Genomic DNA, 11,051 nt, shown 5'->3' on the forward strand with positions numbered 1-11,051 from the left:
GCCCACCACCCGCCTTTAAGAAACACAAGTAATTAAAAAAAATTAACCTTCAATTCCTAAATAATGGATATAGCTTAAACCTTACCACTTTCTTCTATAAAGAATAATTTTTATTTTGTTTACATTAATGATCTGTATAGAAATAGCTCAAATACTAATTGGTAACAACAGATTAGCGAGTACAAAAAAACATATAAATCGAGACACCACCACAGAGGTAATTGATTCATAATTAGATTTATGAATCAAAAAAGGTAAAATAAATATATTTTATTTAAAGAAAAAAATAGACTATTTTATTCAGTTCCGTAAATTACTTGATATTATAAGATTCTGTAAGTATTAATTACATAGACTTTTGAATTAAATAAACATTTATGCCCATCATTATTAACTGAATACAAACTTGTATTTCAATATTTAATGTGGATATTCCATAAAATTGGTCGTCAAAATTAGTACTATCTTATGCAATAATTATAATTTTCCATTCATTTATAACATCGTCAAAATAACTGATGTGACTAAAGCCAGTGCAACAACTAACGAACCCGAGCTATATACTTCGCGAATTTTTAATCCGATACCCATATCCCAAAACTAGAAATATAAAAATAATATAATGTATAAAATACTATAATATTATACATCAAATCAGAGCTGAATATATTTACACTCAAAATAGATTTTCAAAAAATAAGAATTTAATTTATACTCACTAAATGGCGAATCCCGTTCCAGGAATGGAATGCAAATGGAAATGCAATACCAAATTTAAATAATAAAATCAAAGATGGTGCAACTTCCAAACTTTGCAGAAAAGTAGGGAAATTTGAGGGTAGAAGAAATGGAATGAGACCTCCGGCATACACGACACCAGTAAGAAATATTCCAGTGCCTCTATGGGTAATTGAGAGCATACTCGTCAATTGTGGTTTATAAATAGTAAGATGAGGACTCAAAGGTCTGTTGAGTCTTTTATTCTTGTCCCAGTAAGATTCCTTGGGAGCAACTTCCTCTTGAGTCATAGATTTTAAACTTATGGAACGTAGACCGATGTTTGGAAGGCTATAATAAAATGATGAGTTAATAAAAAATAAAGGCTAATTTTGTTAAAAAGTATTTTAGGGTTACATTTATTAATAAAAATTGTCCTAACGATAATTCCCTAAGTCAAAAAAAATATGGTGAACAATCAATACAATAGTTTAAAAACACAATCCTGAAATACAGCGTAAAACTATTTACGTACAAGCAAGAATGGACTACTGTAATTAATTGTCTTTAATTAATCAACAAAAACTAATAGAGAAACGAGGAAAAACCTACAACCTTAAAAATCAAGGAGCTTTATAGATCATTAACTAATAATTCAAAATGACAAAAAAATGAAAATTTGACTTTTAGTTACTTTAAAAAGTTCGCAAATTTACACACATATATCATTTAGTTATTCACCAAGAAAATTATTCAGAAATATGCAGCCGAGAAAATGTAATAATACACATTAGTGTGTTATAAAATAAATCCCATGATTTAATATCCTCGAATGAAGTTCCTTCATCTATCTGATGTAATCTACTCTGAACAATGTTTAACCTTACATGATATAGGCACATATACACAGACTGTGAATCAAAAACAAACAAAACTTATTGAAATCTGACATTAACATTATTTTCAGACAAATATTGTCAATAATTGGGAACCTTAACTGTCCCAATTAATCAATTTGAGATCCAAACCAAAAAAATATATTACTAATAGAACAACTAAATTCCTAAAATTTATGCAAAGACCCTCGACAAAGAATCATCAACCCGCCAAAACTCAATAAAGTTGATTTGGTGAAATATAAATAATCATCAGGCAAAGTAAAATAAATTTTTATTTGAAAAACTCCACGAAAAGCAATAGTATATTTTTACTATATTTTGACAATTCGTACAGAGAAGTTCATCGGGATTTAGAAAATAATCATCACTACATATTCAAGAGCATCAGTATGACTTTTGTTTAGGCTATTTTAAGCGGAATGTATTATTTAAGTTAATGTTGTTTCGGCTGTTTACAAAAAAAATTATGTTGTTCTACAACAATTAGAAGTACTTGACAAATCAGTTCTTCAAGCTTATAAAACAATGGTCATCCATACAGGATAAATTCAAATCGGAAATTCAATTTTGAAATAATTATAATTGGAAAAGTGTGGGATATTGATTAAAAGTTATAATGATACATTCCACGGTTTAAAAAACACATCTGTCAAGCTCCTAAGAATGTTGTAAATACAATTTAGATAGCAGAGTATATGTAGCCGATGCTTTGAAAGATCCTACTGTTAACTAAGAAAGTAAAGTAGCCATGAATTAAAATTCTATTAAAAGATGACTATCCAATTAGTATTTTATGTCCTTGAAAAATCCTAGAAGTAAGGATGTAAGTTATAATTTATTCAATTCAAAGTAACTAAACGTCCTCTTTTTCAGTCCAGTCTTTTTGGAGATTCGAAATATGGATGTCCTATTATAAGAATGGGCTTATACTAAATCATTATAATCAAATATTAGTGCGTATTAACTATTACCATGTGTTCGTTATTCTTGAAGACACTAAGACACCTTGACAAATTCTTGATGCTAAAAAGGTAGACATATTGATATTAATGAAATGAATGACAAAGAGCTATTGGTTCAAAATGAGATCGAAATATCAGTTCCGCTATCCGTAAGTGGTTATTTTTACTATTACTTCAATCAGAAGCAAAATAAAGATTAACTATGGAAGAATTAACAGCTGAATGATTATGTGTACATTTCTAACTAATAGAGGGCGTTAATTTTTAAGCAAAATGACGTCAGCTTGTCATTCAACGCATCATATGTTTTGAAATAAACGGAACATTTATTTTGCAACCTTTAAAAATGAGTTCTTCCAAGCACTATTCTATACACTTCTATCTGGAGTGGCACCAAATCTACTGTGCAACCTTATCGGGGGGTTTGATAACATGTTATCGAAAAAATAAAGTGGAAATGTCTTAGTCGTTATGTACAATTTATTTTCTTCTTCAATACATCATAGTTCTTTCTTTATTGCTAAGTCATGTTGCAGAATGTTACAATTTTTAATCCTAAAATAAGAATATTTTTCAATTAAAATAGATACTTATACTGATTGTTTCTATGCATGCAGGAAATATAATCTTGATTAAAAAATTCTGTATAATCTCCTTCTGAGATATTTATTATAACATAATGTAAAAAAAAATCCTTCAAAAAGTGTTCCTTAAATTCAACGTATAAAATAACTAATTAAACTCATTGTAGCCCATTTTTTGTCATGCCATTATGTGTAAATATTTATTCATGATCATGTGAGACAAACGTCAAAACAATTACTTCGAGCATATATTTTAATAGAAAAATACTTTTAATTCTTTATTCAAATTTTGATGATTTGGTTGAGATACAATCGATATAAAAATACATATCTATGGGAGATACACATTACTTATAAATATAGAAAAGACTGATTAACAACCGGCTACATTATTTTTTCCTTAAAATGTTAATAAAACCACCAATGCAGTCATACTTTAGATATTTAATTATAGAACTCATTACTATATACACTTCCCCGCTATAATAAATATATAAATAGTCCGATTATTAATATGTACAAATTTAAGTAGCCGGTGCTTAAATTTATCTCTTGATAATTATAATATGATTATTTTTTGAATTTATATAAGGAATTATCTATCTTCGGGAAAAATATTGTATATTTTTAGAAATAAATAGTCTGACTCTACTACAACTTTTTTTAGGTTTTCTAAGGCTAATAAAACTAAATACCGCATAAAAATGTAATCTTGAACGCATTAAAGCTTGCATTATTAAATTCATTAAATGAAAAGTTTATTTTATATTACAGATTCACTTGGTGCAAAGCTTTTAAAAATTTGCTTTGAAGAAAAAGTATGCACTAATGTATTACAAATGAATTTAATAAAATTATAACTTTATTTTAAGAAGACGGACTGGACTCAACTAACACAATAAAGCATAGATGTTTATAGGATCAGTAACATTTAATCGATTTCGTCTCCATTGGAAACATCTTTAGAAATAATAATATTGTAATATTCTTAAGTTTTCACAAAAAAATAAAAACATTAATTTTTAAAACTAAGAATATATAAAATAATGTATCAATAATGGGTCGATTTTTGGTGGAGCATCGGGTAGAGTAGAACTATGCCTCATTGCCCTATGGACTCTTACCTATTTCCCGTATTGTTTTTCGTAGAGTCTTTAAGGAAGAGGCCGAGTTCTTTAAGGCAATAGGGCAGGGATGTAATGGGAACAGGATTGTTTCTTTCCCCTATCACCTGATTGGCTAATTTTTACTCTGCCTTATCACTTGATTCTCTTACAAAGTCAAAGACTGGATAAAAAATTAAATATGAAGATTTGTTTGAGAAAAAATTAAAGATTAGATAGAAAATTAAATAAAGATCTGTCAGGCAGTGGTCCTTATACTGCAAGTCCGAGTCGATTCTCAAGTCTTTGCTTACCAATCCAAGTGAATGAATAGTTTATCGAGTCCAGACAAAATAAAAGATACTTTTTAAGAGTACTTAAAGTTATATCCATTGAAATAATTAAAATGACTTTCGAGTTCAAGTTGAGTCGTGAGTGTTAACTTTTGAGTCCAAGTGAAGATTTGAGTTTTTTATAGTGTGACAAGTCATATTACAAGTCTAGAACATTGAGAATCTCGTCGAAGTCTCCATCTTTGGTTTGAGTTGTACAGTTTAAATCATTCATAACATAATTTATAGTTGTACCTGTAATTGTTGTAATTTTTGTATGATAACATAAATAAAAAAAAAAAAAAATTATGAAAAGATTTTTATTGTCAATCTCAATCTTAGATTCAAAAATAGTCTTTATCAATTTCAAATAAAATATTCGAAGAACTGTTGGTATCCTCATTATCACTTTACTGATGTACTTTATCTTCTAAATTATAAAATTTTATGCATAGTGTGGAAATCAAGAATAACAACGAGATCAATCTTTGCTAATATTATAATACCAAAACAAATGATCCAATAAACTAGTTTGTAATTAACCACAACCCATGAATTCTAAAATAAGTAATGATAGTTCTAACTTAATGAAAAAATATAGGTTAAATAAATAAATGTAATTGAATTTCAATATACAAAAATAAATTTTAAAAGGACCATCTGGATATAGGCATATATGTATTAAATACTATCATTCTATGAATAAAAATATAATCGTATAACTGATAAGAAGTATGAGTCAAGAGTAAGAAATCCAAAATTGTTTAGAAATTTAAAATAAATGATTTAAACATCGATAGTTGCTTCCATTGAACAAGAGATTAGAGGTATCTGATAAATATGTTATCAGTCAATTGTATGAAGAGAAATTCTTGATAGATATTGGTGTCTGTTGCCGTTCCCTTTATTTAGCCATAAAGGAATTATTCCTAAATAAAACTATCTTGACTATCGTAGGAAGAAATGTTTGGTAACTTTCTTTAAACTTCTTCAAAGTTACTGTCATACAACGAACACTATTTAAGTTGATACTTCGTCACTACGTATCTAAGAGTAATTCATGAATGAAATATATTCATATTCTCTTGAAAGATCTTGATCCAAAACAATATCAGATCTTCCATTTTATTCGTAATTGAGTCCTTGGTCGGTAAAGATATAGATTCCGACGGTTGAACTTCTTTGACTTTACCATCTAAACGAGGATAAGAGCCTCACAAAACTCTTTCCGAAGAAACAAGAAAACTGAGGCAAGGAGATTAAAAAGTGAATTCCTCATTGCAAAGGAACGTTTCTCATAAATACATGGCATGGAGTCGTTGGGTAGAATAATAAATTAAATTACTAACCATAATCTGATTAAACCAAAGAGTTTTCTTAGCCACGTAGGAATCACGAGTCCAGGAGCATAGAGCAGTTGATATTTCCCAAACGAATAACATGATGAGTTGAAGCGGAGCACCGCTGGAGACTTGAAACTATCCCTTGCCTAAGATTACAAATCTAGAAAGAGGAACAAACAGTTACTTAGTATATATGGAAAAAATCTATTGTATTGATATCTCACTCTATTTCTTCCGGAGACGGAGTGAGTCAGAGGCACGGATATGACTCCCTTAACACCTCCTTTTCTTCAAGTGAAGGAGCATATGCACTGTGAACGATCCTTCCATTAGAGGAGATGAAATTTACGAAGTGAGTTCTAAAGAGGGGACATCTGAAGGAGTGTAGATTGGATATCCGAATGGGAAAATGTGATTTACTAGGAAATGGGAAGGATGGATCGATGTGGATCTATGCATCTCAATGCTCCGTGCAAAAGATCCATTCAAATCACTGTGAATGAATTTGTCTTTCCTCACTCCAAGATTTTTTTCTCTTCTCTGAATCCCCTTCCTCTACTGAGTAATTCGTATCTCGTACGAAAAAGGATGAAGAGGTTTCGTGATTGAATAGAGTAGAGATCGACAGCATTCCATTCTATCTTGGCGAGTGACCCAGAAAAGTATCGCAATCAAGCAAAAGGGCAGAGTTTATCCAACAAAAATTGAAAAAGGCATAAGGGAAATAGGGATGATTGCTTTTGCCCGATGCTCCATCAAAAATTGACCTAATAATTACAAATATATTAATAATAAAGATTTATTTATTATAAAATATCGAAATATTTTTCGTTTACAGGACCCTAACCTTACATAAATTCCTACACAAAACTGTTTTACAGTCAATTAAATTAACGTAAAATTCAATGTCTATTCATTCCAGTGGGTGTTTTTGACTGAAATTGATTGATCCGTAATTTTTTTTTTTTTTTTTTTTTTTCATTTACATATGAACTTTATCTTCTAATACTTAGAACTCATTGGGTGGACACATTGATTAAGTTTAGATTTTTTACGAATATAAATTTATGTTTTCTTCTCCAATTATAAATAAAATAATGACATTTTATATAATTTCTCAAGATCTCGTAATTGAAAAATTAATTTCACGAGATATAGCAGGGTCAAGGAAATGAAAAACTCTATTCTGCATACTACACGTCCTTATTTTAATTGTATCACGCAACCTTTCATCGAAATAGAAACATGGAGAACCTTAGTTAGTTAGCCAAATGGAACTAAAAAATTATGTTATATGCAAGGTAGTATTAAAGGCCTGTAGCTTTCAAACACAAAATAAATAAATTAAAAAAGGAAACTATTCCTTCTTAATTTTCAATTCTGTGTCAGAATTAAACAACAAGATTCAAAATAATACATGTGATGGCTCTGTATGTGAGGAACCAAGAATACTGAACACATAATATTTAATAACATTAAATGATTTTTGTTGCACATATCCAACATAATCAAAAAACATAATTCCATTGATTGATTACATAGATCACAAATGAGGGATATGAATTTCTGCGTTTATGATTCATCACTTTTTATCAAGAATTAATTATTCTGTTTCACAATTGTTATTAATGGAAAAATTATTTATTATTTATTTTCAACGCACTATCGAGGAAGTTGCATGGCTAATGTCTATCCAGATGTTTAGTAATCTATGGGATAATTTAGTTTTGTTTTTTCAAATTATATTTATTATAGATATTAAATATTTTATCTATAAAGCAGGATGGCACAATGTTTCGAAAAGTGGAACCTTTCAAAATAAATTTTTAGTTATGAAACTTTTTTTCAATAATTTTATAATACAGAAAATAAACCAGTATAATAATATCATTAATATCCTCAACAATAAAATACAATGCGTCATTCTTTATTTCCATAACATGACCATCTAAAGTCAAAATTAATAATTTTTTGAGAATAATTCTCTTGTTGAACCTCTTAATAATTAAATTTAACTAAAATTTGCTATGTCTACTGTATATCATACAAAGTATTAATCTTATTTGACAGACCTAATATGTGCTCTGTAGTAATAACAAATCAACAATCAGATGTCAAGTGTTATGTATCATGATTGTTTTTATTAACTTTTATTGAGTTATTTTAATCAATAATGCACATTTCAGCTATTATGATTCTTGTATTATTATTATTTTATAAGCACTTATTTAAAAGTAATACTCGAACACAGAACATCAATTTAAATAATACTCGCATATTAACTGTAAAAACGGGTACTCTGTTAGTAATTATTTGTCGGCGGATAAAATTTAAAAAAGTATTTTCAGGTATCCATCAGTTTTTATGTTTAATTTGGAAACTTATCTGTGCGGTATGAGTGCTAACTGAGAAACAGATCTGTCGTTCATAGTATTTTTAAAGTCATCATATGCTCTGAAAATTCAGCAAGAAATGCTTAGGATTACGTCATATATATTTAATTATCAACACTTTGTTTCCCCTTCTTTCACTTGATTCATTAATCATTATTAAGTAACTTCGGCGTGTTTGTGAAGGAATGTAAAAATTGCTGGAATATCGGCGAGTTTTAGATGTAAAAATTCAGACTAAGATAAAGCAAGGACTACTGTAAGTAGGACCGGACACGTGCAAAACATGAATTCAAATACGCGTGCAACATGGGTCCATTGAAAAATAACAATGCAAATTGTTTGTTAAGATAATAATTAATAAGTAATAACTAATAATTATTATTTACTAGGTGGACGCCATCTTTATTGTGTTTTGTAATTCCAATCATGCCCACAAAGTGTTTGCTACAGGGTGTATAACGGGCTATGACAACGAGCCACAACAGTCTGGTGTTACGATCCCTCTGTGGCCAAACAAAGAGAGAAACCCCGGACTTGATTCCGCCTTGCTGAGAGCCATTCCAAGAGAAACAGATGTGAAGAAGACAGATTAGGCACCATCCAAAAGTACAAAGCTGTGTTACGTGCATCTCAACGAATCTGATTTCATCTGTGAGTCTAAAAGAAGCCAACCCCTTGGCAAGGCTCTATAGAAGAGGTAAGATATGCTTATAAATGTATTTTCTTTACAGGTACCTCAAACCCTGTTGTACCATCCCTATGGCCAAACTGTCCCAACTACCTCTCAACTCCTAAATCTTCATCAAGGCCAACTCAGCTGCGACCACGTCACGTAGGACTCAGCAGTTCAATAAAAGGAGTTATGTACAAGAACTTGTTGACAAATGGGCCAAGGAGACACTCCCATCATACTTCATCCTCATCTCAAAACCAATTATTGCCCTTTTGAAGCTATCCCATGATGAGAAATTGAGCCCCCAAGAAGTAGCCAGCATCAAGTTTGAGACAGATATGTCATTCAAAATGTACCACTCTGGTGTGTTGATTGACCTTCTAAGCTCTCTTTCATTCGTGAGCAAACCAACAGCTAGATAATATTCACCTTGTCTTCCTCCAACCGTACTCATGTGGGAGAATGTGAGCTCAGGACTATGTGGAATATCCTAAACGTCAAGACACCAGGAGTTGGCTACGAAAAGAGAGATGAGCTACGTGAACCAATCTCTGAGAAGAACAAACTTGACCTCTCTTTTTGAGAGATTTTGTTGACTTTCTCATCGAGTGGCAAAACAGTAAAGCACCTGGCCTCAGAAACCTTCCTAGCAACAAAGCAGACGTTCTTTGCTGCAGCAGATCTGGTAGAGTATCTTCTCTGGTACAGACAACTAAGTGAAGGTATCTACTACATCAGCGTGAGACAAATCCTGGAAGCAGAGAAAAATATTGGTATTCTGAGTCTTGTCAAATTCTCAGGTAAATAAGATATTTGTTAATAGTAAGCTTCTTTATTTAGGCATTACTTATTTTTACAATATAATAATATCATAACAATATTTGAATTTTTTAAATTTTCAGGTCTGACTACTTCAGAAATTAAAGGTCTGCTGGATGAAGACATAGTTAGAGCTGAGCTCATGGATGCTCCCTACTTAGTTGCAGGGTATATTGGTTTTTCTTTGAAGAAGAAGATCAGTTGTACATCATGCCAAGAGTTAATGGTCATCAGAGACACACCTCCGGACTCAATAACCTTCGATAGCCCAACCAATCAGCATGTAGGCGTGAAAAGAGTTCATCGACATAATGAGCAGAGAGGGGTTGTCGACTCCATCCGACCTTCTCTACCTCTCCTGTCTTAATACTCACTCCATGTTATCTTACATCACAGCTACTCTTGAAGAGAAAGACAGTTTACTTGGCACACCAAACCCTAGAGCTTCATTTGTTGCCACATTCATAGACAGGATGCAGGACAGTTTAAACACTGTAGGAGTTGTGGAAGTAAAGTGGAAGGAAGGACACTCATGGTCAGCTTTTCTTCAATTAATTTCATTTGCTTTGTTTAATGTCATGGGTAAAAATGTATGTGCAAAACTGAATGATGACATCCGACTTGTAACAAAAAAGAGAATGGCAGGTAAGAATTCAGAAGCTAATAGAAAAAAAGCTAAATTTCAATCAAAATCTTCTGACATGTAGACTTGGACCAACTTTGTACTTTTTGATTGTGCCTTTTCTTTTTTATATGTTTTTAATGTTTTTTTTGATTAAAGTACTAATAAAATACCACTTCTATTAGAAATATATAACCTCATTTTTATTATTTTCATGATTCTTCCTAGCAAAAATACTTTTAAAAACTCTTTACTTTGTAGCAAATCACTTGAAGAGAGACATTCCATTTAGAATATACACATTCTAAATAATCAAAGACCCATATTGGAAACGCATGAGCGCAGTGTCCTGTCCTGGTTACAGGAGTCCTTGGATAATGTGACACTATACAATGTTGTCGGAAAAAAAATCCCCGCTAATTTGTGGCCTTATATCTTAGGTTCTAGATTAACTAAAGAGGGTTTGTGAATTTTTACAGAAAGGTCCGAGGATTCCGAATATTTTTTCATTATTTTTTTGTCCATCACGTTATTACGGGTCGTTTTCATGATGGAGTCCAAACGAGAAAATATCTCTGCTCTCCTCGACGCACATATCTCCACC

The 11,051-nt window shown here is 30.9% G+C and overlaps 2 protein-coding genes and 1 long non-coding RNA gene across 3 annotated transcripts; 1 reads left to right on the forward strand and 2 right to left on the reverse strand.

The window, feature by feature from the left end:
* Window positions 1-268: 268 nt before the first annotated feature.
* Window positions 269-2,824, reverse strand: LOC121132609 (succinate dehydrogenase cytochrome b560 subunit, mitochondrial). Its single transcript, XM_040728035.2, has 3 exons — window positions 2,588-2,824; window positions 720-1,068; window positions 269-600 (listed from the first exon to the last, which is right to left on the reverse strand). Exons 1-3 carry the CDS (start codon window positions 2,653-2,655, stop codon window positions 496-498), a joined length of 522 nt encoding a protein of 173 aa, XP_040583969.1. The 5' UTR covers window positions 2,656-2,824; the 3' UTR covers window positions 269-495.
* Window positions 2,825-5,195: 2,371 nt separating this feature from the next.
* LOC121132608 (uncharacterized) lies at window positions 5,196-6,707 on the reverse strand. The gene is made up of 2 exons (XR_005869382.2): window positions 6,165-6,707; window positions 5,196-6,100 (listed from the first exon to the last, which is right to left on the reverse strand). It is a non-coding gene; the product is annotated as an uncharacterized lncRNA (long non-coding RNA).
* A 2,777-nt stretch (window positions 6,708-9,484) lies between these two features.
* LOC139907675 (uncharacterized) lies at window positions 9,485-10,335 on the forward strand. The gene is made up of 3 exons (XM_071894139.1): window positions 9,485-9,545; window positions 9,591-9,806; window positions 9,909-10,335. Exons 1-3 carry the CDS (start codon window positions 9,485-9,487, stop codon window positions 10,190-10,192), a joined length of 561 nt encoding a protein of 186 aa, XP_071750240.1. The 3' UTR covers window positions 10,193-10,335.
* The last annotated feature ends 716 nt before the right edge of the window (window positions 10,336-11,051 follow it).

The sequence above is a fragment of the Lepeophtheirus salmonis genome, chromosome 2 (assembly GCF_016086655.4).
Source record: "Lepeophtheirus salmonis chromosome 2, UVic_Lsal_1.4, whole genome shotgun sequence".
NCBI classification, from domain to species: domain Eukaryota; kingdom Metazoa; phylum Arthropoda; class Copepoda; order Siphonostomatoida; family Caligidae; genus Lepeophtheirus; species Lepeophtheirus salmonis.

Coding starts and splice junctions, on each gene's coding strand:
- LOC121132609 (XM_040728035.2), bottom strand. CDS start 2,655: ATGTCTACCTTTTTAGCATCAAGAATTTGTCAAGGTGTCTTAGTGTCT. Junction 1,069..2,587: donor TCAAGAATAACGAACACATG/GTAATAGTTAAT, acceptor ATTTTATTATAG/CCTTCCAAACATCGGTCTAC. Junction 601..719: donor GGAACGGGATTCGCCATTTA/GTGAGTATAAAT, acceptor TTATATTTCTAG/TTTTGGGATATGGGTATCGG.
- LOC139907675 (XM_071894139.1), top strand. CDS start 9,485: ATGTGGAATATCCTAAACGTCAAGACACCAGGAGTTGGCTACGAAAAG. Junction 9,546..9,590: donor CGAAAAGAGAGATGAGCTAC/GTGAACCAATCT, acceptor TCTCTTTTTGAG/AGATTTTGTTGACTTTCTCA. Junction 9,807..9,908: donor GAGTCTTGTCAAATTCTCAG/GTAAATAAGATA, acceptor TTAAATTTTCAG/GTCTGACTACTTCAGAAATT.